This window comes from Pipistrellus kuhlii, unplaced genomic scaffold, assembly GCF_014108245.1.
Source record: "Pipistrellus kuhlii isolate mPipKuh1 unplaced genomic scaffold, mPipKuh1.p scaffold_m20_p_1, whole genome shotgun sequence".
NCBI classification, from domain to species: domain Eukaryota; kingdom Metazoa; phylum Chordata; class Mammalia; order Chiroptera; family Vespertilionidae; genus Pipistrellus; species Pipistrellus kuhlii.
In genome coordinates, this window is record NW_023425404.1 from 126842695 (window position 1) to 126860296 (window position 17602).

General features: G+C 42.5%; 1 protein-coding gene across 2 annotated transcripts in view; it reads left to right on the forward strand.

Moving 5' to 3' along the window:
• The window catches only part of DIP2C (disco interacting protein 2 homolog C), a 373359-nt gene that overhangs the window by 238258 nt on the left and 117499 nt on the right, over nt 1-17602 (forward strand). For both annotated transcript variants that reach the window (XM_036408536.2, XM_036408553.2), the window contains 3 exons: nt 7529-7663; nt 10202-10321; nt 11615-11812. In XM_036408536.2, coding sequence (XP_036264429.1) covers nt 7529-7663; nt 10202-10321; nt 11615-11812 — 453 coding nt within the window. The remainder of the gene's footprint in view (nt 1-7528; nt 7664-10201; nt 10322-11614; nt 11813-17602) is intronic.

A 17602-nucleotide genomic window follows, 5' to 3' on the forward strand; every position in this document is an offset into this window, starting at 1 on the left:
TTACCAAGAGAAACATACACTTTTGAACAAATTAATCACTGTATTTCGTTTCCCTTTGTGAATCTGCATGTGAAATGCTGGAGGAAATAATAGTGTGGAGAATTAGTTACCCAGATTGTAAAAGGGTGCATGATTCATCTACATAAGTTCAATGTAACCTAAATATAGCTTGTGAGTGGATGACATTTAAGTAATTTTTATATTGGCACAAGGTAAGTTCCTAGAATATCTGGGATTTTCTGAAAATATAAAAAACATTTTAGAAAGCCGTAGCAAAATAATAAAATAATTTTTTTTTATTCCTGGGGCAAAACAGAAGAAGGTAAAAGTCAGAGAATTGGCAGCATCAAAAGCCTACAAATAAGAAAATATTGTGGGCGTGTGTTTTAAGGAATTTAAGGTAAAATAAACTACCACCTTGTACTTCTAAAACCCCATATGGTGAGGGGCTGGGACAGTGTCTGCAGACACCCCTTTGCCCCTAGTAGGAGAAAAACAAGGAGTTAGGAAGCATCTGTTTCCATATCTTTCTCCTTTTTAATTTTTTTTTTTTTTTTCTGGGACAGAAGGCTCCTTTCCGAAGTTTACCCTTTCACCTTCATTCTGGATTCCAGTTCCTCCCAAACCTGCTAGCTCAATGCTGTGCTCTTTTGCATCTTCGCTCACCCGTGGGTCAGCCTAGCTTTGGATGTTAGTGACCAGCCATCTCCGCCTTTCCAACCTGGCCCACACCTGGTTCTCCTTCCTCCTCTGGCCGGCTCCTCTTCCTACCTTGTCTCTACATTTCATCCTCTCCCAGTTTTCAAGGCTCCCTGCTCCTCCCTAACTCAACACACCTGCAGTTTCTCTGTGAAGTCCTTCACCAGTCCACATCCAAGAGTGCCTCCCAATACTGCCCATCAGTCCTACCCTGTACTCAGGAGCGGACTCACAACCTCCGCTGTGCTTGGCTCCTCTCCTGCCCACCCCCCCATGCCATCTCTGTCCACCTCATGGGTGCCTGGCTCCTCATAGCGTTGCGAGCCTTATTTCCTCCCCCCCCCTCCCCCCACCTCACACACCCCTGTTTCCAGGCCCCTAGGTCCAGGTGCCTGCAGTCCTGTCTGGACCACTTCGGCCCCATGTCCCTCGTTTTGCACTGTTCTGTGTCTTGCAGCCCTGTTGATGGTGTTAGAGCACAGTTCTGATCCTGTCTCTTTTTCCAAAAAGTTGCTTTAGGGATTTTCATCTCTCAAAATTGATTTTGTTTATATGGATTTTGTATTAAAAATCCAAGTAATGACTTTGGACCCACAAATACCCTAACCCTTCACCCACTGTGTGCCCCATTTTGCAGGAATGTCTCACTGACCTACCTGCTCTCACCCTGGTATATATGGGAAGACCCATCTGCTTAGCTCTGCTTTTCCACTGTTTAAATCACATGTGTCAAACACAAGGCCCGCGGGCCAAATCCGTCCCGCCAGGCCTTGCAATGTAGCCCGCACTGCGCTGTCATCACTGCACTCTGCTGCGTTTCCATCACAATGACAGTTTATGACTGTTCAGTAAACCATTCGGCCCGCGATTTAGGCTGGATTTTAGATTTTGGCCCCTTCTCTGATTGAGTTCGACACCCCTAGTTTAAATGCATTTAACTCAGAAAGTGGTAACACGGCCATTTACACTTTTCTGCATGTGAGTTTCAAAGATTCTTTCTTGAGAGGTAAGAGTCCCTCCACAAGAGGAGAAACCACAGAGAAAAAGCCTTTTGGTCTGGGACCAGGGCCTGACCGTCACTGTGTTGCCTTGTCTGTTACTCAGCTCCCTCAGCCACATTGAGGAGTAGCGTTCTCGTTTTGCACTCATTGGTTGATTCATTGGAAGATTGAGGCTTAGACAGTTGATAGGATGCCCAGCAACCAGCTGAGGAGTCAAACTCAAATCTGCCACGTGGCAGAGACAGGGTGACACTCTGCAGCGTTACTCTCTCCTCAACTCTTTGTTCCATTGCTTGTTACAAATGAAAGTGGAGTTCTGCTCAGATAAAATGCAATGAAACTTTGCATATACAATAAAGATTTTGGTGTCCCCATCACAACCCCTCTGCGGGTTTTGTGACAGTTGGAGCATTTTGTCATGAATTTGAGTTTTTGGACAAAAGTCAGGAAGCTGTTGTCTGAAGTTGAAAATTTCTATTCTGACATTAGAACATATATCCTGCAATTCTAAAATGTGTCTCTGTTGCATTCATATATCTTTGAGATTTTCATGGCATAAATGTGGGAGGCAGGCAATTCAAGGTGTGAGAACCTCTGTAATCCCGAGCTCAACTCTGACTCTTAGGACACTGCTGAAAGGGAAATTTCAACACAGAACATCTTAAGCCCTTCTCATTTATTGATGAGATAGAGATAGAGGTAGAGGTAGAGATAGAGATAGATTTGTTGTTCCACTTATTTACGCATTCATTGGTTGATTCTCTTATGTGCCCTGACCAGAGATGGAACCTGCAACCCTAGTATGTCAGGCAAACCTCTGACTACCTGAGTTGCTGGCCCAGGGCCTCTGAGTCCTTTCCTAACCATCTGCAGATTTAGTCTGAGGGTGATTTGTCTGAACATTTGTAAGCAGCTGTGAATCTCCATTATCAGTATCACACTCACATGCTCACACATACACTCAAACTGATACACACTCACATGCGCACTCACACACACATGCTCACAAGGTTACACACCATCACATGCTCACACACACCCTCATGAGTTCACACTCACAAACATCATGCATGCATTCGCACATATGCTCACACATGTAGGAAAAATGAATCAAGGTAAACAGTATATTGTTCTGTCCTGGAGTGGTAGTCCTATATGATAAAAGGCTAATATGTAAATCAACTGAACTGCGGAATGACTTGTCAGTATGAGGCACACTGACCACTAGGGAGCACATGCTCAACTCAGGAGCTGCCCCCTGGTGGTCAGTGTGCTCTGCTCAATCAGAGCACTGCTCAGTCAGAAGCCAGGTTCATAGCTGGCGAGTGTAGCAGCATGGCGGGAGCTTTTCCTGCATCCACAGCCGCACTAAGGATGTCTGGCAGAGGGCCCCTGAGGGCTCCCAGTCTGTGAGAGGGTGCAGGCCGGGCTGAAGGCCGCCCCCCTCCCCTCTCAGGTGCGCAAATTTCATTCATCGGGCCTCTAGTTGAAGGAATATGATAAATCCTCACATGCTGTAATGTCATGTGCCACTTTTGGTCAAGACACTAGTTAGAGTTTCCCTGTGAGGTGCCTTCCATGAGACGCAGTGAAAGTGGAAGTTACTGGTGAAACTGAGGAGGAATGCTTCTCTCCTGATTGGTTGCAGTTGAGAGATGGGTCGTAGCAGCGAACAGTCCAGCCTGATCCCCAGCAGCAGGGCTGATGCTCAACTCCCACCAGGGCTGGCTCTTCCCATCATCCTCTCTGTGTGTTCCTTTTATCATGTGTTGTATTTTGTCAGAATCATGGCTGATGGTTAAACTTTGTTCACCTTCACGTTTTCATCTAGGGAGCTGGTTTTCCACCACCATGTGGAGGGCATAGTCATGTCATCTTAGGAAGCTGGGGCAGCTGGGCAGGCCAGGTGGTATGAGGGCCTGGGTCACAGGTACCTTCTCAGTGACAGCAGTGGTCGAGTTGAGGAAACCTGGGATAGGGCATTCTTAGTGTACAGAAACTTGGGTTCCTTTGAACATGTTACTATGCATCACCAATTAGTGAACCATGAGCATGTTGCTTTTTACATATAAAAACCTATTTTTCTACTTTTCTTCTCTTTATTTGGGGGCTGAAGTTATTTGGGGACATAAAAATAATTAAACATGCCTTAAAAGTGGGGTTTATCACCATGACCCTAAGATTTCAGTTCAAACAGTTAGAATTAAAGAACAATTCTTTCCAGCAGGTATTAGAACTGGAGGCATTTTATCAAGTTGTCAAGTGCTCTTTAATTCATTCTTTGAACTATTCCTGCAGCATTTGCTGAGCAGACAGCGTGGGCTGGGTGTAGGTAACGTCAGACCCTGCGTAGGACACAGGGTGTGACAGTCATTAGAAGTGGAGGAAGCAGCGATTTCCAAGGTCGGTTCAGCAGGGAGACCAGCCAGGACCCTGAAATGGTCATGGCCAAAAACGGCTGTGCAACGGGGTGGATTGCTGGCAAGAGTAACAGACTACAACCCTGTGTGGGGTGGAGGTGGGTGTCAAGGACCGAGGTGGAAACCCTGGTACAGATGGCGCCAGAGTAGCATGCAGATCCTGCCATGAAAGATGGTGGAATTGCACTGCCCTCCTGCCTCCTCGTGTGCCCAGCCTGAACTCCTGGTTCACAGGGAACCATGCCACTGCTGACAACAAACACCACGCAAGGGCAGGTGAAGCCAAACCCATCCCATGGCGGGCAGAGGAGAAGGTGTCACGGATAGTTCTCTGGGCGCTCACAGTGGAGGTGACACTTGATAAGTGGCAGGAAGGATGGCTGCCATTCTCGATTTAAAGTACTGTGAAACTGATCACAGGAACAGTGGGCCTTCTTGCTCAAAAGATACAACCTGCTCTAATGAGGGTTCTTAATCTACTTAGCACTTCTGACACGTGGACTCCACTGGCCTCGTGCCTGGAGCTGGCGAGCATCTTAGACATTCAAACCTGCAGCATCCACCCAGCTCCACTTTTGCTTACCCACTGACAAGTGTTTCCTGAGCATCTTATGTACTGGGCTTTTCTAATACTCCCCCAAAGATAGGTAGCCTCGGTAAAAACTCACTTCCTGATCTTTATGAAAATAAAGCAGGGTACGGTGTGTCACGGCAACATCAGCACGTCCTCTGGCTCCTCACAGGAGCAGCTGCTTGGCTGGTGATCCCAGGGTGACAGCACCCCCTAGGAATGGGGTAGGGGGCAGGAGGGGAGGTGACAACTAAGTAAGTTTGGAAAGCACTTTGAAGTCACCCGGCTGTCACTGTTCCTGCTTTATTATCGTCAGCTATATCGGAATCATTATTTTTCCCAACTTCAGAGTGGAACGTGACAGTATTCCTGCCACCCAGCACAACGACAGATTGGCCGTCCATCATCAGTGATGAAGCTACAGTGTCACTTAAGCACCAGTGAATCTGGATAAAATCGCAATGCAGTGAATGCATGTTATAGCTACTTCCGTTTTAGGTGCTAATTTGAAAGTCTGCTCAGCATAACTCAGCATCTATTGTATTTTCATCTGAAATATGAGGCCCCAGTGAGTGTATTACTTGGCTATGGAGAGTTAGAGCATTTTGCAACATGAAATAAGGTCTATTGGGCAAAAGCATGGGAAGGGGTGATGAGAGGATGAATAGTCTCTGAATCATTGAAGAGGCAATTTGAATGATCCTCTTTTCTCCCTCCTACTTCCCCTTAGTGATCCACCTACTTGTTAAAATTATTTGTAACCCCAAAGCAGTATGCGCGGCCTCCTCGAGGTCATATGTAAAAGCTAGCAGAGCAGCAAAACTTTGAGTCCCTGACAGGCATGTTCCCAGCAGAAGGGACGTTCTGCCTTCTTGTTCCAGCCCTCAGACTGTGAGCAGTGCCCTTTACAGAGGCTGATTGGTGTCCTGTGTTTCCTCTTGTGCTTTTTGTTGGTAATATCACTGTTTATGCAGCCCTCACTTGTGGTGCTGAAGAGGGAGTACCTGAAGGAGGAGGCTTTCCAATGCTGGCTCCCCTTTTTACATACGGCACTAGGAAATAGCTCCCATCATATGGAACCTAATAAGGTTTAACGACTCAAAATTAATACCCTAATATCCATTATTAGGACCCAGGATATAGAAAATGTCCTTGATAGTCTCATTTGACGTGTTTCCCTGAATGCCTTATATAACAAATATTGGGGGAATCTTTTGTAAAGTATATGATGGTCTAACCCTATGCTGTGTACCTGAAACTTAATACAAAATAATACTGAATGTAAAGCACAATTAAAAAATAAACACAAGAACTGTGCTTTCCCCACTGAACATTTAAGTGCTTTATGACACCATTGATGAATGCTGTGGGGAAGGCCTGCTGCACAGCTCACTGCATAACCATCACCAATGCACGTGAGATTGTAAACACATGATTTTTTTTTTTAATCCTCACTTAGGATATGTTTTCATTGATTGATTGTGTGTGTGTGTGTGTGTGTGTGTGTGTGTGTGTGTGTGAGAGAGAGAGAGAGAGAGAGAGAGAGAGAGAGAGAGAGAGAGAGAGAGAGAGAAACATCAATGGGAGAGAGAAACATCAATCTGTTGCCTCCTGTATTCCCCCCAATCGGGGATCAAGCCTACAACCTGTGTATGTGCCCTGACTGCGAATTGCACCTGCAACCTTTCGGTGTACCAGATAATGCTCCAACCAACTGAGCCACCCAGCCAGGGTTTTTGAATGACTGTCCAGTATTATTCATGCTGAAACAAACAAAATTGCTAATATTTTTTGAGTGCTCAGCCTCTATCAAGAAATGTCCTAAGAACTTTACATCTATTAACTCATCTCCCCTGCAAGGAAATCAGAATTATTATTATTTTTTTTTAATCCTCATCCGAGGATATTTTTCCATTTTTTTTTTTTTAGAGAGAGTGGAAGAAAGAAGAAAAGACAGAAATATCAGTGTGAGAGAAACCCATCGATTGGTTGCCTCCTGCACAAGCCCCAACCAGGGCCTGGGCCGGGGAGGAGCCTGCAACCGAGGTATGTGCCCTTGACAAGAATCGAACCCGGAACCCTTTGGTCTGCAAGCTGGCGCTCTATCTACTGAGCCATACCAGCTAGGCTAGAAGTCAGCATTATTATTCCCATTTGATAGGTGAGGAGACTGAGGCACAGAGAAGTTAAGACACTTCCAAGATCTGGAGGAATAGGCAGAGCTGGGATTCAAACCGCAGGCTCTCTGCCTCCAAAGCTTGAGCTCTTAACTGCCACTACCATGACAGACAAGAAAATTACTCTTTGTGAAAAAACATGTAACTTTCAATAACTCTTTTCCTACCTTCTGCTTAAGAACATTATTCTTAACACATTGCAGACGGATCATGAGAATTCTTGTGTTTTCTGTTCTAAGGCTTGTGGCCAACCACGAGAATTCTTTAAAAAGCTATGAGCTTGTAAAAACATGTAATAAATAACTTCAAAATGCAAGGGGTATTTAATTTTAAAGTGTGCCTTTAACATTTATGTAAAACGTTTTTTGTACTTGTTCAATAGAAACTTATTGGCCACTGGATAAAGCTAGCAATTAAACTACTGGTCTGCAATGTGGTAAAATGCTATAGTGATTCATTGACGTGGCTCCTGTTATGACATGTCTGAAATTTTACCTAACTTTGTTTCATTTTGAGCAATACAAATTTTTGTAGTAGACTTTGATTCAGAATTATGGTCTCTTCTCAGGATGTGGCCTTTTTTGAAACCCTGTTGCTTACTTAGCCTTCAGAATAACTCTATCATGATCATCCAAGAACTTATCATTTGCTTCTTTACAGAAAATCACTCTGCACCTCCTGATGTAACCACGTACACCTCAGAGCACTCAATACAAATAGAAAGGCCACAAGGCTCAACGACATCACGGACTGCACCAAAGTATGGCAATGCTGAGCTCATGGAGACTGGCGATGGTAGGTCTCCAGCATTTTCTTCCCTCCTTTGTAAACTCTATTTTTACTAACTTACCTTTGAAACCATAAGGTCAACTCACTGAATCTAATTTATGAAGTTCTTTACACACCACCCAGAGATGGTGGTATAGTCACAGAAAATGCAAACTATCTCCAAGTTGGCAAGAATTACTCCTTGTAGGAAAAAAAAATTATGTTGTTGTAAAAATTTAGTCACGAGAAGGAAAGGAAATTTTATAAGATTCCAGTGTATTTGTTAACGAATAACTAAAGTAGGCTCAGCAATTTACAAATTAGTGTGCAAGTGTTAAGACTATGAATGGTTACTTAGAAGGGCAGGATAAAGTTACGTGTAAACAAATTAATTGACAGCTCTGGGCCAATGGAATGTGTTGGAATTTGGAAGAAAGAGTGGCTTTTTTTTCTTCGTATTGGGAAAATATATTAGTGATTTGATAAACTTCAGCAATGGGGTTCTTCTTTATTCCTCATATCATGGATCTTATATATAGAGCGACCGTTTCTATGACCCTGTCTGAAGCAGCATAGTGAACATGCACTGCATGCATGATTCTGCTTTCCTGCAGCCCCAGTCCTTCCCAGGCTCACAAAGGTTAGCATGGAACCCAGTGGGGACATGAAATGGTGTTTCTGTGGAAGATGGCCAAAGTAGCGTCGATGTGCCATCCATCCAGCTGTGCTATGGCCTGTGCCGCTGTGTGATGCAGAGGTGATGAGGAAGGCCTGGACCCAGTCCCTGATGGGCAGCATGCCTCTCAGCATGGCCAGAGCCCCAAGTCAGTGTGGTTCAGGAGCTCCCAGTAGTGCCTTAGAAGTCACTCCAGTTCGCATGCGATTGACTTCCCTGGGAAACTTTCAGTCTCAATGTTTGCCTTAGTTCTCTGCTAAATTCACGCTATATTAAATGGGTCATTGCTGTTGTTCTAGTCGTTATCAATTTAATAACTATTGTTTTTGATGTCCATAATCCTTACCTGCTCTCCCAGGTAAGTTCGTTCGTATGTTGTCCATTTGAGTCACATATTGTCCAGCCCAGAGTTTTTCAGTGTGATGACCTCTCTTCTCAGAATCATTTGGGGCACTTGTTAAAAAGCAAGTTCTGGGCCATCCCCAAAACCTATGACATCAGAAACTCTGGGCGAGACAAGTCCTAGGTTGATTCTTACACATTCTAAACTGAGCTGGAGAACCAGTGGCCTTGTGAAATGATTTCTGGTTCATCTGAACCAAATTAAGAGAAAATATTTAATGAGAAATATCCTGTTTAGAGACTGAGAAATCTGGGTTGCGTATTTTTACATATTTTCAAAACTATAAAATATAAAATGTCTCAATTCTGAAGGTGTCCATAGAGTAGTTTGAGATTACCAATGAAAATGTTTCTGATTTGATAGAAAAGTTTCCTTGAATTCTATCATATTCATGTCAAAAGCTGAGGTCTGTTTTTATGATACCTGCAATGGAGAAGGAGGGCTCTGCCTCAGTCATTATGGGGAGACCCCCTTCAACTGTGGTTCTTAGACCATGAGAGCAGTGAGCTTCCACACCCATGGCTACCCGGTGCGGTTTCCAAGCACCCCTAAGCGGGAATGAGACTTGCCTGCAGGGAGTGCATTTGAACAGTTAAGAATGCCAACATCTTGGCACTCCTTTTATTCAGAATTTGGGTTATTTATTTTAAATTTTAAAACTTCTTGTCTTTTTCATTAACCATTTCACTTACTCCGTTTTCAAAATGTCATTCATGGTAAGAAATATGTTATTATAACTTGGCATAAATGTTTCTCAGTACATGTGGGTAAATATATGATAGTGTTTTGCATTACACAGAAATTGAATTAGAGACTAATTTCTGTGCTTCTAGAATGTATTGCCTGAATGTTTACTCAGGAGAGAGTGACTGGAACCCTCTGGAGGAACTCGGTGGTAACCTGCGTGGACAGGGCCTGCCAACGCACTTGTAGAAAGCAATCCCCTTGCTTTGGTTAGGAGGTCGGTGTGGGGGCTGACCATGCAGATGCTGCAGTTCACCCAAATTCACTGTCTCCAGCAAAACGTTCTCTTCACCCAGTGAGGCCAGGGATCTCAGGAGAGTCGAGGACTCAGGGAGGGTCTCTCTGCTTCATCAGGTCTCTCACCCCCTTAGAAAGAGGGGGCCAGAGACAGTGTTAGTGAGAAGGTGACAAGCCCTGTTAGGAATTAGAGGTGGGACCAAGCGCAGCCTGTGGTTGGAGCTCTTCCTCACATCGCCAAATCAGGATGGCTCATGGAGCTGTAAATGAGAATTGTTTCTGCTGAGTCTCTATCCTCTTGCGGGTTCCCAGCAGGGTCAGTGTGCTGTGACTGTCCACCCGGTAGAATGTCTCCTCTCTGCACATCGCCGAGGTGACACTTTGAGGGACACTGAGTCTCAAGCCCATCCCTGCTTCTCTCAGCCCTGAGATGGGACCGTAGGTGTGGGTGTCTTGGCCATTTCACTGTGGTGCTTGGATTAAAGCCTGTGGTTCTGTTTTTCAGGAGTGCCGGTAAGTAGCCGGGTATCAGCAAAAATTCAACAGCTTGTCAATACCCTCAAACGACCAAAACGACCACCATTACGAGAATTCTTTGTTGACGACTTTGAAGAATTGTTAGAAGGTAAAAGAACCCTTTTCCACCTTCATTTATTCCAATGTCCTTGTGATCCCATAAACTATAATGGTATTTTTTCTACCACGGCTATTTTCCTTTTTAAGAACAAGACGGAATCTTATCTAGAGACCGTAGGTACTGTTCCTGCGGGGTCCTGTAAAGTACTCAAGTACATCCCACAAGCCAGGCTTCTTTCTAAGGACTCCGTTGTCTTCTAGGAATGTAAGCAAATCATAGAAAACCTTGCCAACAGTGACACAGTGCCCTCTGAATAAGTTTAAGAGGAATGCAGTGAGTGTGCAGCAAGTCCCATTCACTATTGCTCCATAGAAACCCAGGAGTCAGTATCTTAACCCCCAAGTGCTTACAAGCCTTTTAACACAAACCACTTAAAGACAAAGCAAAATACTTACATCAAATGCAAACTCTGTGTGTTCTTGTTCTTTACATCACAAGTAAGATATAGCTGATTTTCTGCCCAGCAGGTGAAAACTGTCAGTCATACACTGGGAGAGAAAAACCTCTTCCAGAAGTGAGAAAAAAGAAACTCAACTTCTCACCTTTCCAAACAGTTAGACAAGTTGTATTTTATTGGGAAGCATTTATTTTTGTTTTACTCAAGAAAATATGGTCTGTGCTCATTGTTGTAGTTGTAGCAAATTTAAATTTACACCTCAGTATTTAAGGGCAAAATATAATTCAGCTCAAAAGATTTGAACTATTTTTTTTTTTTGAGTCCAGAATTACTAGTCTGTGTTGATAATTAATTTAAAAAAAATTTTTATTGATTTCAGAGAGGAAGGGAGAGGGGGAGAGAGAGAAAAACATCAGTGATGAGAGCAAATCATTGATTGGCTGCCTCCCTCAGGCCTTGACAAGGGATTAAGCTTGCAATACAGAAATGAGCCCTGACCAGGAATGAAAGGAACCATGACCTCCTGGATCACAGGTTGACACTCAATCACTGAGCCACACCAGCAGGGCAATAATTGATATTTTTAACATAGTAGTTGTTGCAGTCCTACACTCTAGGCATGTTTAGATACACAGCTTTACTTGCCGTCAGTTTAGAAATGCACCTCACCCAAATTGCCTAGGAAATTGTAAGAAGTATCTTTTTTACATTCATGAGACTAATATGTAGGTCATAGCCCTGATTCTAGGAAAACATGTTTTCTGTGCATTAATAAGTTTAGACCTTAAGTATAAGCCTTCTAGCTCCTTTAAAATGAATAAAATCATGATTGTGCCAATATGAGTGTATTTTTTTTAAAACTTTTTGTGTCCACATGTGTTTAGTTCAACAACCAGATCCGAACCAGCCAAAGCCGGAAGGAGCACAGATGTTAGCTATGCGAGGGGAGCAGCTAGGTGTGGTTACGAATTGGCCCCCGTCTTTAGAAGCTGCATTACAGCGATGGGGAACCATCTCACCAAAGGCCCCGTGCTTGACTACGATGGACACAAATGGGAAACCCTTGTACATCCTCACCTACGGTAATCTTATAAGGCTTGTCTTCCTTCTGTTTGCTTACATACACACCTGCCCCTTTCAGAGTGGCTAGTTTATGTTTGTACTGCTTTTATTTCTGGTCCTGAAATAAATGGAATCTGAAAGGAGATATTTTAGGAAAATTTTTTGGTTTAAATATGAAAATTATTTATTAAATTTTTTTTTTTAGTAAAATCCAGAAATGGTTCCAAAAACTTAGTGATCATCATTCTAACAAGATGTTGGAATGTGTGTGAAATTCTTGATATTTATGGTTTTAGAGGAGATTGATAGTTATTGTGAATCTAAGCTCTTTGACATATACTTCAGAAGAAACAAAATCTGTTTGCAAAATGCTTTTGCAGAAAACAAGAGAAACAAGCTATTCCTTAATTCTTCATTCAGTACAATTAACGCAGTCTATAAATATTTGGAAACAAGTGTACCAGGGGGACCCCCCTCTCTGTGTTCCATAGTTAAGGGGCTGTGGCAAAGCAGGTTGTCATGTTATTTACACACTGTCCGCTGCAGCTTTGAAAAGAAACCAGCTTCATAACTAAAAGACCAAATGACTCTTATTGCATTTGCATGCATAAGGTTAGAGTATCTTTTATTTTTTTAACTTTGAGTTTTATTTGCCCAGCAGTCACTACTGTTCTGTGCATCTTAGGGCCAGATATGGGTGGGCAATTTAGGACAGATGTTTCATAGCCTCCTTTTAATGACTTTGTTGGATAATTCTAAGTGGAAAAAGAGCATTTCACCCATGATGAGACATAAGCTTGATTTTTTTTTTTTTTTAATTATGCTCTTGGTTTCATCCAGGGAAAAAGATAGACTATTCTCCTGTGTGAGCCTCGCCTCTGGCCGGCTTCACCTGTGAAACCGACCGTGTCCTTAGACACTGTTCCTTAGCTGGCTCTTCTGGGCTTACCTGCATACATACTGGGGACTGTATGCCTGCATGAGCGCAGCACTCACTCGTCAGCCACAGGCACTGCTTACGGTGTCTGAAACACTGACTGCACTGGCACAGCCCTAGGTCTTGGGGGCCATGGATGAGTGAGACTAGGTTCTGGGGTGGTAGTCAGCCTTGGAAGCATGGCCCACTTCCTGATGACAGGGAGAATAGAGTAGGGCTGACTTTCCTCATGGATTTGAGGTGTCAGATACAGACCCATGTTATCTGTGAAAATGTGGAGTGCATACATCAACACCTGCTTTTCAATCACGTATACTTTGTCATATTTTAATCATCTATATGAGACATATGTTATGAGTCAATCTTTGTTTTTACTTTGGTAAAAAAGTAAAACACCACATTATAAAAGCAATTTATTTCCAAATGTAAGATTGTAATTTATCAAGATATAAAATGAAAGTGTTTTCCTTTAGAAAAGAAAGGCTTTATCCTATATAATCACATATAATAAAGAGGTAATATGCAAATTGACCATCACTCCAACACACAACTTGGCTGGCCCCAAGAGGGCCCCACAAGATGGCCAGCAGGGGAGGGCAGTTGTGTGTGATCAGGACAGCAGTAGAGGGCAGTTGGGAAGGATCAAGCCTGAAAGTGAGGGCAGTTGGGACAATAGGGCCTACAGGGGAGGGTAATTGGGTTGACCAGGCTGGCAGAGGAGGGCAGTAGGGGGTGACCAGGCCTGCAGGCGAAGGCAGTTGGTGGGGACCAGGCCTGCAGGAGAGGACTGTTTGGGGGGACCAGGCCTACAAAGGAGGGAAGTTGGGAGAGACCAGGCCTGCAAGGGAGGGCAGTTGTGGGGACCAGGCCTGCAGGGGAGGGAAGTTGGGGGCAATCAGGCCTTCTGGGGAGGGAAGTTAGGGGCGACCATGCCTGCAGGGGAGGACAGTTAGGGGTGACCAGGTTGGCAGGGGAGGGCAGTCAGGGTCAACCAGGACAGCAGGGGAAGGCAGTTAGGGGCAATCGGGCCAGCAAGGTCACAGTTAGGCATTGATCAAGCTGTCAGGAGAGTGGTTAGGGGGTGATCAGGCTGGTAGGTGGAAGTGATTAGGAGCAATAAGGCAGGCAAGTGGTTGGGAGCCAGCAGTCCAGGATTGTGAGAAAGATGTCTGGCTGCCCATTTAGGGATCGGGAATCCCTCTCAGAGTCCCAGATTGGATAAGGAGCAGGCTGGGCTGAGGGACACACATACCTGTGCATGAATTTTGTGCACCAGGCCTCTAGTTTAAAATAATTTATTTATTTTGAGACTACAAAATGCTGACATTCAAAACACTCATTCAATAGAAGTAATGTATTTTCTCAAACTTGTTTTTCATTTGTTTATAAACTAAATATTTTTTCTTTTAAATCTTTATTGTTGAAAGTATTATAAAAAACTAAAAAGAAAGATGAAAACTGGAAAATGGGTAGAAACACTAACTAGATTAACATTAAAGATTGATGTTGTTGAAAAGATGCTGAAAAAAGTTTCTTGAATAGAATTGTTCTAATACCAAGTAACTTGGTATAATCGAAGGGCTAGGTCATTTACTGTATGTAGTTTACATTCAGCTCTAAAATGTAGCTTTCTCACAGCCCTCTGGTAGCAGAATTCCCAGGTGAGAAATAGGATCTTCAATAGAAAATATAGATGGTGGGTGAAGGTTGTAAGCAAACTTTAAAAAATCTTATGCTTTCCATTTACCAATATAAATAAAAGAGCATATGAAGAGAACACATGGCGTTCTATCATGCTAAATTAATAAAAGTAAATCATGCTAGGCAATTAACTTCCTTCTATCATGCCTCACTTTGAAAACTTCTCCATTTTCTTCTTTACTTTCTCCCTGGTCTTAGTGAGAGCTCTGCTCATTCATTTTGCTTTGGTCCAGAGTTAGTGTGTCTGTCTCTCTCTCTTCAGGTTATGACTTGACCTTTGTCCCAAATATTTCAAGGGATTTAGATGCTTGAGCTATAAAATCAGTGAGCAACCTTCCTATATGTTTTTGATGTTTTGCATTGTTGGTGTTGTGCTTTTCAAGCTCCCACCTGTTTCTACGTTAAATAGCCACTGTGCTCCTCATGACCTTTGATTGCCCTTTTTCACTTACCTGCCCCCCCATCAGAGTTACACTCTCTGCACAGTGCTTAGTCCTCCCTCAAATCAAAGTAAGGTTAAAATCTATATGTAATAAGAAAGTTTAACATCATTTCAACATCTCTTTTCTACCCAATCATGCACATTGCTGTTTTAGAGCCTCAATATCTGTTTCCCCAGTTAAAACATCTATTTAACTTGCCTTAAATCTGGGGAAATTTCATGTTTTAACTCCCAATTCTTAAATATGCAATAAAGTATTATTAACCGTAGTTGCCATTCTGTACATTACATCCCTGTGACTTATTTATTTTACAATTGGAAGTGTGTGCCTTTTGTCTGCCTCCATTCATTTCGCTTACCTGCCACCCCCATCTCCAGCAAACAAAAGTTTTCTGACTCTATAAGCTTAAGGTTTGTTTGTTTTTTAGATTCCACATATAAGTGAAAACATATGCTATTTGTATATCTCTCTTTGACTTATTTCACCTAGCACAGTGGTCAGCAAATTCATTAGTCAACAGAGCCAAATATCACCATACAACAATTGAAATTTCCTTTGAGAGTCGAAAACCGACTTCTGTGCCTGGGCCACGAAGTTTCAATCGCACTGTAGGTGCGCGCCCACACATGGTATTTTGTGGAATAGCCACACTCAAGGGGCCAAAGAGCCCTGTGTGGCTTTTGAGCTGCAGTTTGCCAACCACTGACCTAGCATAATACCTTCTAGGTCCATCCATGTTGTTGCAAATGGCAAGATTCCATTCTTTTTTATGGCTGAGTAATATTTCAGTGTTTGTATGTACCACATTTTCTTTATCCATTCATTTGTCAATGGATATTTAGATTGTTTCCATACCTTGGCTATTATAAATAATGCTGCAGTGAACATGTGGGTGCATATGTCTCTTTGAGTTAGTGTTTTCCTTTTTTTTGGATAAATTCCCAGAGTGGAATTGCTAGACCATGTGGTAGTTCTATTTTTAACTTTTTAGAAACTTCCATACTGTTTCCCAATGTGGTTGCACCAAATACATCCCTACCAACAATGCACAAGAGTTCTCTTGCATCCACATCCTTGCCATCAATTGTTACCTCCTGTCTAGTAATAGCCATTCTAACAGGTGTGAGGTGATAATTATGTGGTTTTGATTTGCATTACCCTGATGATTAGTGATATTGAGTTCTGTGTGTGTGTGTTTTTAATTCTTTATTGTTTAAAGTATTACATATGTCTCCTTCTTCCCTCTCCCCCGCCCCCATTGACCTATCCCCAACCATTCCCATCTCCCAACATATGCCCTCATCTCCTTATCTGTGTCCGTGAGTTATGTTTATATGCATGCATACAAGTCCTTTGATTGATCTTTCCTCCACTTCCAAGGTTGGACAGTCCATTCGATGCTTCTATGTCTCTGGATCTATTTTTGTTCATCAGTTTATGTTCATTATATTCCACAAATGAGTGAGATCATGTGATATTTACCTTTCTCTGACTGTCTTATTTTGCTTAGCATAATGCTCTCCAGGTCCATCCATGCTGTTGCAAATGGTAAGAGCTCCTTCTTCTTTATAGCAACGTAGTATTCCATTGTGTAGATGTACCACCATTATTCAATCATCTGCTAATGGGCACTTAGGCTGTTTCCAGTTCTTAGCTGCTGTAAATTGTGCTGCTTTGAACATATGGGATGCATATATTCTTTCTGATTGGTGTTTCTGATTTCTTGGGATATATTCCTAGAAGTGGGAGTTCTATTTTTAATTTTTTGAGGAAACTCAGATACCGTTTTTCACAGTGGCTGCACCAGTCTGCATTCCCACCAGCAATGGGTTCCTTTTTCTCCACATCCTTGCCAGCACTTGTCATTTGTTGATTTGTTGATGATAGCCAACAAATAGGTGTGAGATGGTACCTCATTGTCGTTTTGATTTGCATCTCTCGAATGACTAGTGACTTTGAGCATGTTTTCATATGTCTCTTGGCCTTCTGTATGTCTTTTGAAAAGTGTTTATTTAGGTCCTTTGCCCATTTTTTTATTAGATTGTTTTTTTATGGAGTCTTTAGGGATTTCTATGTACAATATCATGTCATCTGCAAATAATGACAGTTTACTTCTTCTTTTCCAATTTGGATGCCTTTTATTTCTTCTTCTTATCTGATTGATATGGATAGCACTTCCAGTACTGTGTTGAACAGGAGTCATGAGAGTGGGCATCCCTGTCTTGTTCCTCTTCTTAGGGGAAATGGTTTTAGTTTTTGCCCATTGAGTATGATGTTGGCTGTAGATTTGTCATAAAAGGCTTTTATTATGTTGAGGTATGATTCCTCTATTCCCAATTTGCTGCGAGTTTTTATCAAGAAAGGGATTTGGATTTTGTCGAATGCTTTTTCTGCATCAGTTGATATGATTATGTGATTTTTGTCTCTCAATTTGTTTATGTGATGTATCACATTTATTGATTTGTAGATATTGTACCATCCTTGGATCCCTGGAATAAATCCAACTTGGTTATAATGTATGTCTTTCTAATGTAATGCTGGATCTGATTTGCTAGAATTTGTTGAGGATTTTAGTATCTATATTGATTAGGGTTATTGGCCTATAATTCTCTTTCTTTGTGATGTCTTTATCTGGTTTGGGGATTAGGGTAATGCTGGCTTTATAGAAAAAGCTTGGAAGTGTTCCTTCCTCTTGAATTTTTTAGAATAGTCTGAGGAGGGTAGGTTTT